Raw genomic sequence first — 18,238 nt, 5'->3', positions numbered from 1 at the left:
GGCATCTGGTCACAGGCTTTCCTTCTTTCCTGGGGCATTGATAGCTTATTTCAATTTCATGTAGAAGAAGTTTATGAAGCACATACTACGTACGTGAAAAGTTCATTTCCAGGCAAATGAAAGTAAATACGAGATTTTCTCTGCCATGTGGACGTATTCACAGTTTAGAGCCATTACTGAAGGCTACCATATTAGGTCTTAAGTATACCTTGATGTACTTTGATAGATTTTGAGTCCATTTCTTTTTTACTTCATATTAGCCTAGAAAATAGTCTGAGTCACAATTAATGAGAGAAAACTTTACTGAAGGATATAGTCCCAGAGCACTAAGTGTGAGGAAAAGAGAAAAATGAGACAGAGGTGAAGGGAAAGCAAATACAGAATGATACATTATAGACCCTGCCAGAATGTCATGAGGAAATAGAGCCGATTGGGTCATTATGTGGGACAGAGAGTGCCACGCAGGATCATCCTGCCTCAGAGCAGTGTAAAGAGAAAGACTGAGGAGGTACTTACTGGCTCCTGCCTCTCACTGATCTGGTTTCACACCAGAGGGCCCTTCTTTTCTCTGCACTCTCAGTTGTGTGCTCTGCCCATTTAGGCTGCTGCTAGGGAAGCCAGAACCCACACCATGTGGGGCGATGCTTCTTCTAAACCTAGAACTGCAGAGAAAAGTCAGATCTTCCTGATGAGGCAGGGCACTGGTGCTCCTGAGCTTCCCGGACACTGTGATAAAGCCCAGCTCTCATCTTGAGGGAGGCTGCAAAAGCTGACAGAGGAGATGTGGGGATAGCAACAGGGGATGGGACTTCCTTGGGTGGTGAGTGAAGCCCCAAATTTGAGGAAGCTTATAAATTGAGTATGGCCCAACGTGTATCACTACCATGTTAAACCAAGTTCATCTACAATAGTTTCACTAATCTTACTCAAAATCAGTCCAAAATTTTCTCATCTCTTCTAAGTTCAAAACACATACTTGACCTATAAATCCTGCATGACTGACCTCTGCATACTTGCCCAAATTCACTTTGGGTTTGTTCTTTCTGTTCTTGCTCCTGCTACCTTTATTTATCCCTCTAACACACTCCCCACTAAAAGGCTTTCCTGTACCCAGTGGCCTAGAATGTTTGCTCATCTTCAGCCCTGAACCCTGTGACTAGGTAGGTTAAACCTCCCTGCCCTGCACTCTCTGAGATCCTGTTCAGAAGCTAGTTTACCATAAATTTAATGAAGTTTAACTTTCAGAGCTCTTACATAGGCTACTTCCAAACCCCTATACCTAATTTTGTGTTTATAATTTTTAATTTAAAAAAATAAAATTTTCAAAATTATTTAAGCTTCAGTCTCCCCAAAATCTGTATCTGTATCTACCTCTGCAGCCCTTGATAAAGAGATGACTCATAATAGTGTCAGTGGGCATTACTAATCGTTACTCTGTCCTGCTTGTTAAAAGCAAGCTCCATGAGGGATGGACATCCTGTTTGGCCCACTGTTTAACCCTCAATTTCATTCTCGGAGCTTTATCAACCAACAAATATTCATTGAACGAAGTAAAATAGAAGTACAGAGCTCAAGTACTGCTATGTGACAGACCCAAAGGAAGCCATTAAAGTGTGAATGGGAAGACTGGCACTTTATTTGACCCCAAGGAAGTAGAAGTGATTAAGAACCAAAGCTGAAGATTTTAAGCCAGGGACCTGATGAGGAATTGCTAAGGGTCTGACCATCACTAGTAGGATGGGACGAGGAAGGTTTTTTGAGAGGCACAGGCATCACAAACGGTTACTATGCTATTGCTAGTAGAGTCAAAATAAAACACTGAATGCCAAGTTCTCATCACTTTTTACCTCCATCTGGGCTATCAATATGTTATTAAATTAAGTAGATGTTAAAGTTAGGACATCTTCAACAAATTGGAATAAAACTGAGAAAAGAGCTACAATACAGAGATATGTAGGGCCAGTTGGGTATACATCCCTGAGCAGGGACAGTAAACAGGAGACTTGAGAGGTGGACACCCAGCTGGAGGTGACAAGCAATAACTGGTTTTGAGTTACATTAAATCCTTACAGGTCAAGGCAGATGATGGGCAAGCCAGAAGTACTAGTTGGATGAGTGGATAATTAGATAGATGATAGATAGGATTTGTTCCCACCTTTGTAGTACTGACTTCATTCCAAATGTTTCAAGTCATTTATATTTATTAAATTTATTTTATTTATTATATTTATTAAATTTACATATACTCACAACAACACTGTGAATTAATACCATTTTTTCCATGTTTTCAAAATGAGGAAACTGAGGCAAAAGCAGTTAAATTCTGTGTTCAAGTTCACACAGCATGTATGTGGTGCTGAAATCTGGTTCCAGAGTCCACTCAATTAACATATACATCCTACTTCATATAGATGGATGATAAATAAATAATGTAGAAAATTAGAGCATTTCCTATGTCACTACCTTCACTAGGTTACTTTATTTGACATCACTTAGGTCTGGGCTAAGTGACTAAAGTAAAAAGCTTGTGACTAACACGAATCAGAATGCATGCCTAGTTTCAGTTAATTTAACATTTCATGCTAATTCAGCAATTAAGCCTTTTTGAATGGTTAGAGTTGCTTGGGAATGGAATTAACTGCCTTTTAAGGTGGTGTGCATTCTGTGACAGAAATATTCAAGCAGAGACCCAGTGAATTCCTACTCTCCTGGTGTCATCTTGAGCAGCACTGTCTCCATTTTTGAGGTCTAGATGCTCATTATGAAGCCCTTTGCAATAAATAAATAAATACATAAATAAATAAGTATGTGGTCAATAGGTGTGCAAATAGTGTGCATACATATGTATAATATTGGGGGAATTATAACAATTAGTACCTGATAAGATTTGGTATTGAACAGGTGTTTTTAACACATTTGGATTTTTACTTCAAGTTTTGAAGCCATAGGTCTTTCTCAACACACAGTAACAATGCCAGCATGGAATAAGTAATTCCTAATACATTTTAATAATGGGTAAGAATGCAGGCTGTGGACTCACAACGCTTGGGTTCAAAACCATACACCCAGTTATAAACTGTGGGATGATGGGTAAATCACTTGGACATTGTATGCTTTGGTTTTATCAACTGTAAAATGGGATTAATGATATATCCTACCTCTTAAGAGTTGCTTTGAGAATGAAGTAAGGTAAAACAAAGAGCTCAATAAAATATCCCGGCATGTTGTAACCACTCAACTAATGTTGGCTATTATTATTTACTAGGGTAGAAAGTGTAAATTTGTAAAGAAATATGAATAATTTAAGTGTATATACAAATGCCACCTGAAGTTTATTCAATCCAAATGTTGAAGTGATTTGCTATATAAATGCTGCATTTCAGCTAACTAAAAATGTCTAAAGAAAATACCTAAAGTGACTTAGAAATAATGAGAAAAGTGTAGTATGCTATATAATTACAGTGTAGGATCTTAATTAAGCAGGTAATTCCCAAATGGTATGATTTGGAGACAGGTCATATTATCTGCCTTTTACACTTGAGCAGCTGAAGACAAGGAAGGTTAATGACTTGCCCAAAGCATCCCCAGTTCCTTAGCAGCAAACCTAGGACTAGAGCTCAGAATCCTACAGGCTGTGCTTCATCCATGCTTACTACCAAGCCAGCAGGAAGAAAGGAGCGGAGGTTTCAGTAATTTTCAAATAACATGAAGCATTTCAAAATTGGATTAGGATAGCAAGAAACCATTTGAGGCCATGCTAGAAAACAGGCTGGATGATCAAATGGGCTTTCAAAAATGTGCATAAGAGAAAGTAAATTCAGTAATGAATAAAGATAGGACAAGAAAGTAGACTGAGAAATAAACTGGGCTCAGTGGCACATAGCTGTAATCCCAGAAACTTGGGAGGCTGAGGCATGAGTCAGGTCACAAGTTCTAGGCTAGTCTCAGGAATCTAGCCAGACCCTAAGTAACTTTGCAAGACTGTCTCAAAATAAAAATAGAAAATAGGTCTGGGATTGTAATTCAGTGGGTAAAGCACCCCTAGGTTCAGTTCCCAGTACCAAAAAAAAAAAAAAAAAAAAGGAAATAGACCCAAATAATAGGTCAATATGGATAATATGGATATAGCTAACTGTAATCTTAAATTTGTTGAACTCATACTTAAATTTCACATATCAAGAAAAACTAAGCAAAAATCTTTAGGCCAAAAGCTTTGAAGAAATTAGCTTTCGGCTTAAAGAAAGGTCTGGTATACTTAGAAAACCACGAACTTTTAAAAAAAATCTTTGCATGAGAAAATAGAATATTATTGAAGTTGATTCAGGTTACTAATTGTCCTTACTTAAAAAGAAATTGTGAAATTTTAGAAGTAAAATTTGAATCATTTAGTTTATCCCACATCCCTTAAATTGCTGTTAAATTTTAAAAAGTATTTATCTTTTTCTTAAAGTTTTTCACAGAAGACATTCAAAGAATTCTAAGATTCTCCAAGTACTCTGAACTATTTTGTTCATTTTGACCGTATTCATTTGTATACTAAGGAATTAGTGATTCCTATTTGGATATGAAAGTCAGACAAATCTATTAATAATTCATGTTTCTTAGCATGGACTGTTTTTAAAGATGATAAAATTGATTTTCAGTTAAAAACATTTTTTAATTTTACTCATTCACTCTAGCTAGCCTACAACATTTTTCTTTGTACGTCTACTCCCAGTATTAATTATCCAGAATGAGTAAGATTTGTTTCTAAAAAATTAGAAGCTGTTTAGGAAAGAATAAGTGTGGTATCAAACAGCTCTGAGTTAAAATATGTGTCATTTAAGAACAGGCTGCTTGTTGAACCTTCTGTGCTTCAGATCCTTTTCTGTCAAATAGGTATCATAATAATACAGGAATTATGAGAATTATAAATAACAAGTGGAAAATATATAGAGCAATGGGGGCACCTTTGAAGCACCTTTGATTGCTGTTATTGTCTTGTTGTACACACTTAATTTGATAGAATTAGAAGATATCTTAGAGATTATAACAGGGAAAACAAAAGTTATACTTTGACAAATGTGATCTTTGTTATCAATGGAGAACAAACAAAGCTTTGCCTTTTCTTTCATTTTCCTCCTGTCTTAAAGGCTTCTGGAGCAGATGCCCTGGAGTTAAATTTATCGTGTCCACATGGCATGGGAGAGAGAGGAATGGGACTGGCTTGTGGGCAGGTAAGGACCTCGACAGCTGCCACTGTGTATGTCAGTATGACGTAACAGGCCCCTGCATGTATCGTTTCTGTACCTTAGGCAAGGAGATGCATGGATCAGATGATTGGCTTGAGACTTCCAGGTCTGCATTGTTTAAATATTTAGTGCTTAGAAAGTGGAAAATGAGGGATGCTGAAATTACAGCAACTGTTTAGTTTTATTGAGGAAAATATCACATTATGTGCTTGACAGAAAGTAATATCATAACAAATAGTTTTTAAAAGCACTGAAGCAGAATTAGCTGATTTCAAATGCAATGTTCTTTATTCATTCCTGATGCTGATCCAGTTTCCCTGGGGCAATATACTGTACAAAATGCATTGTTCGTAGTGATTTTGTAGTAAATGGGGCACAACACAAATTGCATTTTACATTTTTTAGCATATGATCATTATTCCCTAACTGTGTTTGGGGAGTTGCAAAAAGACTTTGATGCTATTTTTATTTTTGGATACAATAAATGGAAACTTCATGCTAAAATACTTTTAAAAACCTAAAGAATAAAATGGGAAATAATATGTTAACAAATATAAAATGCTGCATCTTTATGTAACTAGATAAAGGGTTGTATGTTAAGGAGCAGTGTAAAAGCTTAATGCAGAAAAATAAAAAGGTGAGTATTTTCATCTAATTTTGTTTTTAAGCCCAGAGGGAAATGGTGTGAATTACCTAATATGAAATGTAATTTCTGACAAATCTAGACCTAGAAAGTTTACTTTTATAAGTTCACATCTGACCCACAACTTTGTGCACAGTAGGTACTCAACATTTTTTTTTCCTCAAATCAAAAAAATCATTGAATTGATTTGAATTAAACCCAGAGACCCTTAATTTGGGAGAACAAAATTTTCTGTTTATTGAAATGAACATGGGTTGCTATTTTCATATTAGCATTCAGAGAGGTTTTTAAAGTACTTTGTAAATATTTAATTAGCATTCTGAATAGATTTGTGAATTAGGAAGAAATCATTCTTATGTAGCAGCCAGAGAGGAGAGGCTGGGCAAATATTTTTTCAAGTATAAAAAATTACACATATATACATATATATTTTCAAGTATGTTCTCTGTTCCACTCACAACAGGTTACTCAGAAGGTCAGTCAGCATGGTAACACAACCATAACTCACAATTACCCAGTGGGGAAAAATAGCATTATATCTGAGTCGCATGATGAGATAACAATCAGTGTATCTAGATGTGTAACACGATTAAAACAAGGAAGAGTGGGAGAATGACTGGGAGGAGACCCAGAACAGGACCTGAGTCAGCACCCTCTTCCATCTTCAGTCAACCCTGTCCCTTTACCCATTTCACAGTCTGAACCTCAGAGCCTCAGAGTCTGTACCTTGAGCCCAAATGCCTTATACTTTTATACAAAAAAATAGCTATGGAGAATTTAAATCTATTGACTAAAAATTTGTTGAGGACGGATGCATTCTAATATTCATTCCTTGCCAAAAGTGTAACAATTCTTTTGAAAGTATTGACCAAGTCCCAACTGGGTTTATTTTATGTTTTTTTTAGAATATGAGCACCTATGAACTTACCCAGCTATGAAGTGTCTGAGGTACATCCTCTCTAGACAATTATTTAGCCACAGAAATATTTGCACTTTTAGCTGAATGAGAATGTCAAATGCTAAAATTTTACAGCCAGAGAAAATCTTTAAGGTTTCTAAAACTCTTAGAAAACATGTGTTCCCCAAACCGTGATGTCTTGGTTAAAAGAAATGTAGGAACATTTCCATTCCACTTAGTTATAATTCTAAAACTGAAACCAATTCTTTTTATTGGCCTAGTTTAGAAATTTTCTTTTGAATTATATTTTCTTGTAAATTCTCTTATTGAAAAATAAATTCAATAATTTTTAGGCAAACATAATTTTGAATAATTACCTCAGGATGTATGACTGTTCAAAACTTTAAGTGAAAAGAAGGAAGACTATTAGCATGATTTTTAAAAAACCTGCTTTACTAGGACCCGACTTTTTGAAGTGGACTTACATACAACTGAGGCTTACTCACTTTTCCCTCTACCTCCTTTTGGTTTGCTCTATGTACCATCTCCATTGCTTCTTCCCCACTTTCCAATCTTGAACACTTGCAAGTTTGTGCTCACTGTTACAGGACTGAAGAGCCATTCCAAATGGATTTGCATTCCATTTGTTGAAAATATCTGTGTGCCAAGCACAGAATTATCTGTGTTGTTAGAGCCTAATGAATGTTTCAAGAATGAGACACTGACGTTAGTTCCAAGGCTAGAATATTTATATATCAGGGACATTTTCTTATATAGTACATTTTCCTCTCCAAATGTAAGGCCCCCAAAAAGGAAACCCCAACTCTGTCCCATGGATGGACGGCAACCCCAATCAACCGCAGGAGGCGTCACTTGATGCAAACCGCAAGAGGTGTTTATTCCAGCGCGCTGGGACCCAACTCCAGGAGTCGAGTCCCTAGCAGAAAATCTTGTAGGTTTATAAAGGCAGAAACCACACATCGGGAGGGGTCACACATGAAAGGGAAAAGGGGGACAAAGCTGCCAGGAAGTTTCAAAGGGGGTCTGGGTTTGCTGACAACATGTTTCACAATGTTTTACAACAGGCTGTAGATTCTGGTCAATAGTTTCTGGTAATCCTACTGTTTGAGCACTATTTAGTCATCTAGCCCAATTTACTCTTTTACCCTCTGTTTGGGGCTATTTCCTGGAACAGCTTTTAGGGGCTTTTGCTCCCATCACTGGGAGGGTGACCTCAGGGAGTTAAGATAACCAGGAGGGTGACATCAGAGAGTTAAGACAATGGGCAGGAGACCTTAGGGAGTTGAGATAAAAAAATGTTCATTCTTTAGAACAGCTTACAGCTTAAAAATGTTCACTCTTTAAAACAGCTTAAAAAAATGTTCATTCTTTCATTTCCCCATTTTCTTTTCGGAAAGTTCTAATCATGGAACTTCTGTCTCTACATATTCTTCCCCCAAATTGTTTCCTTGGCGGAGGGACTGATATTGTTGCCTGAGCATTAGCACCTGTACAGCATTTACTCTTTCCCTGATGAAGGTAACTAGGCGATTTCAGGCAGGCAAGAGCCGAGGGGGCGGGCCACCAATTAGCAGCCCCTTGTTTGCAGTCCTTGGTAAACAGTCCTTGATAAAGGCAGGTAAATTTGGTAATCAATGGGCTCCGGAGATCCTTGACATTCCATTCTTCCAGGGGCAGTCTCCAACTTCCAGAGGCAGATGATTTTATGGCCATTTCCTTGATTTGACCCGATCCCCTATTTCTACACTAACTACCTGTTTCCAATTCTGGCTTTATTTTCCCCTCTAATCTCAGGAACTCCATGCTGCTGGGGAAGGAGGTCGATGACCGCTCTAGCTTCTTCGAGCTGGAAGTGGGTGGCGTGGGGCAAGCAGCTTGGAGTTCCTTTTCTAAAAATCGGGTCAATCAAGGGGTCCCAGGAAGAAGCCTGGTTGGGGAAGAGCAGTTTGTAAAGTCATCTGGGGGCGGCTGCTTCTATGATAGAAGAACAAAAAGACATGAGTACTGAAATGAGATTAGCACAAAGTAAATGTTGCAGCATCTGAAACATGCCACTGAGTATCATGAAAATGACAGAAGTTAATCTCTCACCAGAATGTGGAAGAACTGAGAAATTGTTCCCATAACTAGGCCTAGCAAAGGCTGGAGAGAACAAGGCCTTTATTTGGGGACTTTAACATTGTCATAGATGTCCCCAGAAAATATAGTTAAGCTACTTAATGTCATCTGATTTTGTAAAATATCCCTTTATTGGTATAACCTGTGTTTAGTAGAGATCTCTATACTTCTGTTACTTAGGAATAGATAATCATACTAACAAACATAGATTAAGTCTACCTGTGTAGCTTAGGAAGGTCTTAAACTGACTAAAAACTTCTGACTCTGGCAGTTTCTCTTGATAGTTATCAGGCACATTTGCTGAAGAATCTTTCTTTCATTTGTAGCTTCCAGCCTTTATTCTAGTGGGCTAATACAAGTGTACATCTTAAGTTACATTTAATTATTATTTCCTTTAAATGCCCAAGAATGGCTATATTTTGGTTTTAACTGTTTTGCTGGGTATCTAAGATCAAGTTGGTCAAATTGACCTGGTTCCTGTCTTGTTAAAGAGTCAGCTGAGTTCCCACAGGGGTCACTCGTACAGAACTTAAGAGCGGCTCCTTAGCTCCACCAGTGACTTTGATTAGGCAGGGTCTCTTGATGAGGTGACTTCCTTTAGAAACATCAAGGGATGTTTCCCCTTTTCCATGACCCTCCTCTGCAGCAGATGCACTGGATAATTTTTCATCCTCTAGTCTCAACAATCTCCTTGATCAGGAGGTTGTGTGACCCAGAGTTGCAACGCTCCTTAGAGAAGTTCTCTTACTCCCTGGGTTCAGGCTAACATTGAGGGCAAGACCCAAATATGGACTTTTCTTGACCTCTGTATTTAACTCCAATTTCTAAGTTTGATCTTAATTATCCAGCAAGCCAGTCTCACCAGTCATAAATTAAGAGTAATGGGCTTTAACTTTAATGTCCATAACTTTACAGTTATTTACCCTTTTATCTAACTGGAGTCTGCATTAGTACTGGAAGTTACCACTATCTGTTCTATAGGTGATGGCTTATTATCACAAGTTACCTAGGTTGTTTGTTCTTGGAGCAGCTACTTCTGCAAAACATTAACAGGTAACAGTTTTACAAAATGAAATTAGCAAGAGTAAAAATATATTCAGCTTGTATAATAGCTATCTTGAATTTTGACTGAGAACCACATCATATCCCCTATTTGAGATCACAGTACTTTTACAACAAAAACCAATCTTTTGACTATAACTTTAAATAAGCTGAAGTCTGGCTTATTTTGGAGTCACTCTAACATGCAGTGAGATGGGAGGCAGAGCCTTATCTCAGGTAAGGCAGGGCTCTTTACAGATCTTAAGTGTTCTAATTCTGATGTTGATCTTTGCTTCTTTTCCTTAAATACCATTAAGTAGTTTACATATACTGTTTCCTGAGTTTATATAAACTTTATAATTAACACAATTTAACATAGTATCTAAAACATGAATCAAAGAAAGGCTGAGAGAGCTTTTAACTTTCCTTTTGTGTGATTAAGTGGCAAAATGTTTTCATGTTTCTTTCATATTTCACAATATTAACCTTTAAACAAATCAGACTCTAATGTTTAGAAATACATTTACACTTGAAATTCTTTATCTCAGTGTAAAAAGTAACAAATTTTACACATACCCTATTGATAGCAGGTCCTATAATAGAACATTAAATGATAGAAATAAATCCCCAATAAAATTTACTCTTTATAAGTTTAAGATTACCATTACAGACAAGTTTAATCTGGAGGATAGCAGAGCTTAATAAATTCCTTGCTTTAAAAACTTGTGGTCCTGAAAAATATGAACACATTTAATATACAACTAGTGACCATTTCACAAATACCTTGACACTTTTATCTTACCAAATTGAGTTTTTAAAGAGAAATGTATACTCTGTAACAAAGTACAGTACTCTATAATAGTTGTTTAACCATAATTGTATACACCCCAATTTTTAAGACTAATTGTTCTAAAGAATAAACTTAATAGACACAAAGTTAAGAGTAAATTAGTGTTTCAAATCCTTGTCATTTTACCATGTCATTCTACCATATAGATTAAACTTTGGTTTATATCAGAACGTTAGTATTTCACCTTAGGAAAAACCTTCAATAGTTTTAGCTGTCTCACATACATATAACCAACTTAGTTACACACAAACTTGTTGAAACTTGCCCTTTACTTACACAGACTTTCTTAGCTCTTACTTAGACCCTCATGTATTTCATCACACAAGCACTTTCTTACCCAGAAACATTTCCTTTTTCCTTTTACTAAATATATTTCCATACCCAGAACCTTTTATTTTCTCTTTCCTATTCGTTGACCCCTTTTTGTTCACATTCTGAAACAACTCTTATGAAATTTCTGAATTTAGATAAATTACTCTATTTTAATAAGATTAAATATTCTGTTGTTTATAGTACTCTAATTGAAACACAGTTGAAACTTTTGGGACCCTTTGTATATAGAATTGCACTTGTTAGGACATAACTCTTAGTAACCTTGTTTTTAGTTTAGTGATGACACAAAGCAAGTTTAAACCCTTTTATTTACCAACCTATGAAAACACCAATAATGTTTAAGTATGATACCCCATGGAATTTAATGAGTTAAAAGTACTCGATGTTATTTAACAATTAGCATTTTAACTTTGTAAATTAATCAGATGTCTCTACAAACACATTAGAGTAATCCCATACATGTTAACTCTAATTCACTTATTCTGTAAAAAAAACCAAGATATCAGACAAGTGTCCTGAACAGTATTTGCTGTCTCTTCCCTGTTGAAGAAAAGTCCTAGAAACAATTGATATTAGACATTTTATTAACATCAATATTTTATTAGCTTGACCACCTAGAGACTTGCAAGTTATTTTCAAAGACATTTTACTCTTATTAGTTTACCCAATTTGAACCTTTTTTAAATTACGTGAATTAAAAGTATCTGGATCCATTTTTAAAATTTTAATTTTAGGAGCGCTCAGTTTTGATACAGACAAAACATGACATCAGACAGCACAACATACAAATAACACAAAATCAAGCCCTTGTAACTTTATAGGTGAATCTCCATTGTAGTGTAACAGATGTTCAAAAACTCTAGTTGAATAAAAAATAGAACTGATCAAAAAATCATGAGCTCAAAAAAACATATAATAAAAATATAGCATTTACTTTGCTGGAGTTTTAAAGACTCTTTTTACCTTTTCTTTCCCTGGGTTTGAGACCGGTCTCCTACTGAGCCTTTAGGCTTCTTTTATTTATATTTCAATGTAAGCCTTGACTGAGATCTGGAAGGATCTAACAGGTTTTAACAGAAACTCTGTGTCTAAGGCATTTTAGCCACCTCATCAGGACAGGTTGGATGTTAAAATTATGAGACCTTATTTTTCATTACTTTTGAGACTGAAGCTACTTTGCTAAGTTATCCTTCAGGGCTGTTGGGAGGGGGAGTCCAGAGAAGGAACCTTTGGGGTCCACCCGAGAGTAGCCCGGTCCGAGAACCCCCCAGTTGTTCCAACCCTTCCTCCACCTTGTCCACCACAAACACACAACAGAACCAGATACAGACGGGCGCCAATCTCTGATCCACCAATTGAACCCCATCAGCGCCCTTACCGACGGAGACTACCAGGCGTCCCTGGCTCTCCTTCCACCCTTAGGGCGTCCCCCAGGGCTGCAACCTGTGGCCCCCCAGGCACGTCTGCCGGCCACTGTTCGGTCACTCTCACGAGTCACCGAACGGCTGCCACCGAAACCGAAAGCGCGCTCACAGAACCAGACCAACTAACAAAACACAAGACAAAGACAGACAACTTCGGGGTACCCCTTCTTACCTCCAAGGTCGACTCCGCGGATGAGGGGGGGCCATCTTATCCCGGGCGAGCCCCCAAATGTAAGGCCCCCAAAAAGGAAACCCCAACTCTGTCCCATGGATGGACGGCAACCCCAATCAACCGCAGGAGGCGTCACTTGATGCAAACCGCAAGAGGTGTTTATTCCAGCGCGCTGGGACCCAACTCCAGGAGTCGAGTCCCTAGCAGAAAATCTTGTAGGTTTATAAAGGCAGAAACCACACATCGGGAGGGGTCACACATGAAAGGGAAAAGGGGGACAAAGCTGCCAGGAAGTTTCAAAGGGGGTCTGGGTTTGCTGACAACATGTTTCACAATGTTTTACAACAGGCTGTAGATTCTGGTCAATAGTTTCTGGTAATCCTACTGTTTGAGCACTATTTAGTCATCTAGCCCAATTTACTCTTTTACCCTCTGTTTGGGGCTATTTCCTGGAACAGCTTTTAGGGGCTTTTGCTCCCATCACTGGGAGGGTGACCTCAGGGAGTTAAGATAACCAGGAGGGTGACATCAGAGAGTTAAGACAATGGGCAGGAGACCTTAGGGAGTTGAGATAAAAAAATGTTCATTCTTTAGAACAGCTTACAGCTTAAAAATGTTCACTCTTTAAAACAGCTTAAAAAAATGTTCATTCTTTCACAAACACCTGTTATATTTCCTCCTTTATCTCAATTTTGTCACAAATATTTAATAAGCAAAGAATGCCACCTTAGTACCTAAAAGATTTTGCATTTTAAGAACCCAAAAATTATATATAATAATTGACTAAAATTGTGAAATTTATGAACAGGGAGAACTATAATCTCTACTCAGTGACATATAGACATCATAGACATATGGATTCATGAAATTTGTTGAAATAAAAGCTCAAGCTGACCTTGACACCTTGAAATGCCTGTTTTCTACTAAGTGAAACTCCATGTAAAATCTTAAATGCTTCAACATTGCTTGGTGTTTAAATACACTCTCATTTTATATTCTTTCCATCTACCATTTATATCACCTGGACCAAACCACTTTCTGCCCTAAAGTTTGTTTCCCTCAGTAAAGGGTAGGATTTTAATGAGATGATCTAGAGTTTGAATTGCTATTAATGAATTTGAATTTCTTTACCTAATACTTAGAAGAGACAACCAAAGATATTATTTCCCTGGCCTTTGTAGGAATCCCATTGTTTAGTGGTTAGAATTACTAAATAGTGTGTAATTATATCACTTAAATTTTTTTTTGGATGGAAAGTTCCAAAATGATCATATAATCAGAGGGAAGATTTCCCTGGCTTTACAGCAAGGGCCAGAACCAAGATGGTGATGCTTCCGATAATATTGCTTACAACTTGCTATCTCACAGGACCATCCCTTTATTTACATATTTCCTCTGCATAGAACTTCTCAACCCTGAAATGTTCAACTCTAACAGTCAGGAAAATACACATTGTCCTGCTTTCATGATGATTTAGCTAAGCAAAAATGAAAAAGTTTAAGCGTGGTTGATCTTAAAATATTCAGGATCTTGAATGATTATCATTTTTAATAAGATCCTCCAAAGTGATCACTATTTCCCTCCTGATCTGTTCTTTGTCTAAATTTAATTTACACAAACTGTATGTTATTTAAAAAAAAAAAAAAAGGAAGAAAGAATGAGGTTTTGTTTTGTTTCAACATGCCAGCATTTTTTCATGAGGCATTAATCACAAATTATTAATCTTATCCTTGCCAGAGAGCAGATGTCTGTCACTAGGATCAGAACCCAAAACTAAGTAGGAGGACTGCACTGCTCCAGATGTACTACAATTTCCCCTGGGAAGTAAAGGCTTCCTTCAGCAGCTGGGGTGACAGACCTTCCCTCTCATACGCAGTCCATTGACCAGGGAGTGATTATCACTTTTCTGGTAGGGGTCTGTGGAGGGGGCCATATAAAGATAAGTCTTTTAAAGACACAACAGGTGGCAAGTCAGAGTATTTTATATATTTTTGTGTGAACTGAAACTCAGGAACTCAGGAGTATGAGAAATCCCAAAGATTAGACCAAAGGAATGTGAGAGTACTACCAGCGGTAAAATGCGACAAACAGAAGCCAGATTGACCTCCCTGGCCTTGGGAAGTTCATTCACTGATGAGTTCCTTTGCTTTCTTAAATCCAGTTAGGTATTGAATGAGACCTTTTCTGCTCAGACTTTTGGTTCCTCTTATTTCTTCTGACTTAATCCCTATAAGGTATACAGGCAGTGAAGTGTCATGATCCTCCCTGTGATGTTCAGTCTTGCTCTAGACAGCATGACACATGTAGGTTGAGGCTAGAGAGCTGAATGTTGACTTCTGTGGGTTGAGTGGATAAGCGTGGGCTGGGCTCTGTTGGCTTCCATGGGCTGAGCTCCTCGACATTGCACTCATAGGTTTGGAAATCATTGTGCTGTGAAATAGCACAGTCCCCTGAAGAAACATAGGAAATGGATGCATGGTATAAGCTGCTCCAAAAGTGACTGGAATCTGACCTTACCATGCACACTGGATTTATTCTATTCTTTTATTTTTCTTGTGAACTTATAATTTTTGAGAATTATGAGAAAAACATTTTTGGAATAAGAAAAGAAATGTTTGCTTTCTGCTATATTATGTTGCCCAACTTTTTATTTGATTTTAATTCTCAGTCGTTTTCACAGGCGTGGGTGCTTGCATAAGTAGATAACTACAAGAGATCTGTAAGAGGCATTTATGTAACTGCCAATATTTTGCCTAAAGCTGATTCTCCATGAGTTTTTCAATTGTAGTTATTAATGTTGGTTAATGATATAAAGTGATTTCTTCTTTTAAAAATTATAAATTTTTAGTAGAATGCAACACCATATGAATCTACAGAAGTATCATTTCTAGGTCAAGGAGTACTGTTTTTGTGTGGCCAAATTCAGTGTGGCTATATAAAAGATTATATATAGTAATAAAGAGGCATGTATTCTCCTATATGTTTTCAGGAAAAACAACTAAGTGTATACTTTTAAAATTATTATGGTTTTTATTGTGCTATTTTAGAAACCTGAAACCCCTACAAATAAAAGCATTGTTAAATATTTTTAAATGTCATTTTCAAATGTAATTGTCATTCTCACAATGAGTTTGAGAAATACAGCAGAGTTCACTATATGTTTGCTGACTATAGGATAAAGATGAACTAAAGATGTCATTGACCTAAGGAGACAGAAATAGGGTAAGCAAGTGGAGAGGCTATGATCTTAGTCTATGATATCATGAAGAATTCAGATAACATGTCATACCAGAATAGTATATGTCAGCATGGCAGAGGACAGACAGGTAGAAACCAAGATTACTATGATATGAATACTGACAACAAATTGGAGGGTTCAGTCATGGGATCCTACTAGTTTTGGAAGAACTGGAAAACAGAAGAGTCATGTACCAAAATCCTAAAAAACTCAGGAGTAAAGGAGACTTCATATTAGCAACATTGGAAAAGAAAAATAGTTAAGTTTTTAGCAGCAAAGAGTAAAGGTAAGAGATTTCGAGGTAAAAGAGGAGATAATGAATAAGACAAATCAATGGGAGGCATAAGAAGCACCACTTTTAGAAAGACTTTAAAACCAAGGTACTTCTCTCTCAGAAACTTTTGCATACTCCCTGCTGTGGTAGAACCAGACTCTACAGTGTAACCAGTTCAAGGTTTCCAGCTCAAATGTGTGAGCCAGGTCAGGGAGGGAGCAACATGAATTTGCCTGGCCTGCATGCTCTTCTTGAAATCAGTTTGCTGAGAATATGGGTGCAATTTCATGTTTATTTTTGCACTATTCACTGTAAGTGCCCATCGCAAAGTGAATGGATACAGGAAATGTAACATATATATGTCACATTCATATATGTGTCATACAAAACTATTTGATCTTAAAAAAGAAAGAAATCTTGTTTTATGGGACAACATGGATGAAATTAAACATTATGTAAAGGAAACCGGACACAGAAGACAAATACTACATGTCCTCACTATGCAAGAGAGTTTAAAATGACTGAATTCAAATAACAGAGCAGAATGATGCTTACCAAAGTCTGGTTGGGAGTTGGGAGAATGGGGAGATGATGGTGAAAAGAAACAATGACTCAATTAGACACGGAAAACTTGTGGTTTTTTTTGCTTTGAGATATTTGTACAATGTTATGAATACAATGAGTATATTGTATATTTAAAAATCACCAAGAAAGTAAATTTCAAATGATCTGACTCTAGAAATTAATAAATATTTGAAGTGACAAATATGTTCACTAGCTTCCTTGAATCATTTTACATGCTATTAATAATCATGACTTTGTATCCATTCACATGACTATAATTTTTCTATCTATCATTTTTAAAGTGAAAATTAAAAATTAAATGTTCAACATTAAACATCAAATATCCATTATCTCTGTAAAGATTATTGATATAGAATAAAGTGAAATACAGTTTTCCCAGTAGATAGCAAAGGAGGAAGTACTTTTTGAGACAACTACAAGAAGGTATGGTCATCGTGATAGACATATATCCCAAGATAATAAACTCAGAAAAGATTTTAATGTTGAACAAAAATCAAATTTATTCAGCCACTCCTGTTGTGGTTTAGGCTTTATACTGGGTATTTCTACACAGGGGATCGCATTCACTTTTCAGTCAGTTTTGAGGGGAAGATAGAACATGCTTCACATTACAAACAAAGAAACTGAGCGATAGTGACTAATTCCTCATTGAATCCCCAGAGATTAATGTGACTGTAGCCCGTGATAGGTGTTTGACAAATAATTTTTGGACAGAAATGAATGAATGAAATCTTTCACACAAAACTTGTGTGTGTGTGTGTGTGTGTGTGTGTCAATGGCAACCAGAAGATCCTGAGCAGTGCTGATTATGAGTTTGACTTAAGAAAGCAGACTTGATCTGGTATAAGTAGAGAACTTGCATTGCAAACAATTTTTCTTTCTCCAATGACCAATCTCAATGCTTTGTTCTCATTTTTAAAATTTTCACCCCAACTATTTTAAGCTTCATGTGCTTGATTTTTCCAATTTGTTTCTTGAATCCATTCTAAGTAAGTCAGTCCAGGGGTGCATTGTACATATATAGACATATTATTCCCATTCCCAGTACCTTTGATAGGAGTGCATCTACTTTTCAGATATTCCATCTTTGGAACTCAATAATTACTTTTGTTTAAGAAGAACATATCCTTTACGTTTTGTATAGGAACTAGGAGAATGAAAGACATCAAAATGGTAGACTGTGACTTCTCAGAAATGCATTGTCCTATATAAACAAAGTCTGTATCCTGGAATGAAGGAAGAGAAAGAAAATGCACTGTATAGCCTGGCCTCCAACAGGATTACAGGTTACAATTTGCAGCTCTCTCCAGGCCAGCTGCCAAGTGGCAGAGCAGTTCCGTTTTAAAAATGTCCCCAAGGACCCCTTTTACTTTGAGAATAGGTACTGTAACTGACACCTGCCACAGTCTT

At 36.9% G+C, this 18,238-nt stretch overlaps 1 protein-coding gene across 3 annotated transcripts in view; it reads left to right on the top strand.

The window, feature by feature from the left end:
- Positions 1-18,238, top strand: part of DPYD (dihydropyrimidine dehydrogenase) — an 845,662-nt gene that overhangs the window by 517,525 nt on the left and 309,899 nt on the right. For all 3 annotated transcript variants that reach the window (XM_079105431.1, XM_079105432.1, XM_079105430.1), the window contains one exon: positions 5,133-5,216. In XM_079105431.1, the coding sequence (XP_078961557.1) occupies positions 5,133-5,216 (84 nt within the window). The remainder of the gene's footprint in view (positions 1-5,132; positions 5,217-18,238) is intronic.

The sequence above is a fragment of the Sciurus vulgaris genome (assembly GCF_902686455.1).
Source record: "Sciurus vulgaris genome assembly, chromosome: 1".
Lineage (NCBI taxonomy): Eukaryota > Metazoa > Chordata > Mammalia > Rodentia > Sciuridae > Sciurus > Sciurus vulgaris.
This window is presented reverse-complemented; position numbering and strand designations above follow the sequence as displayed.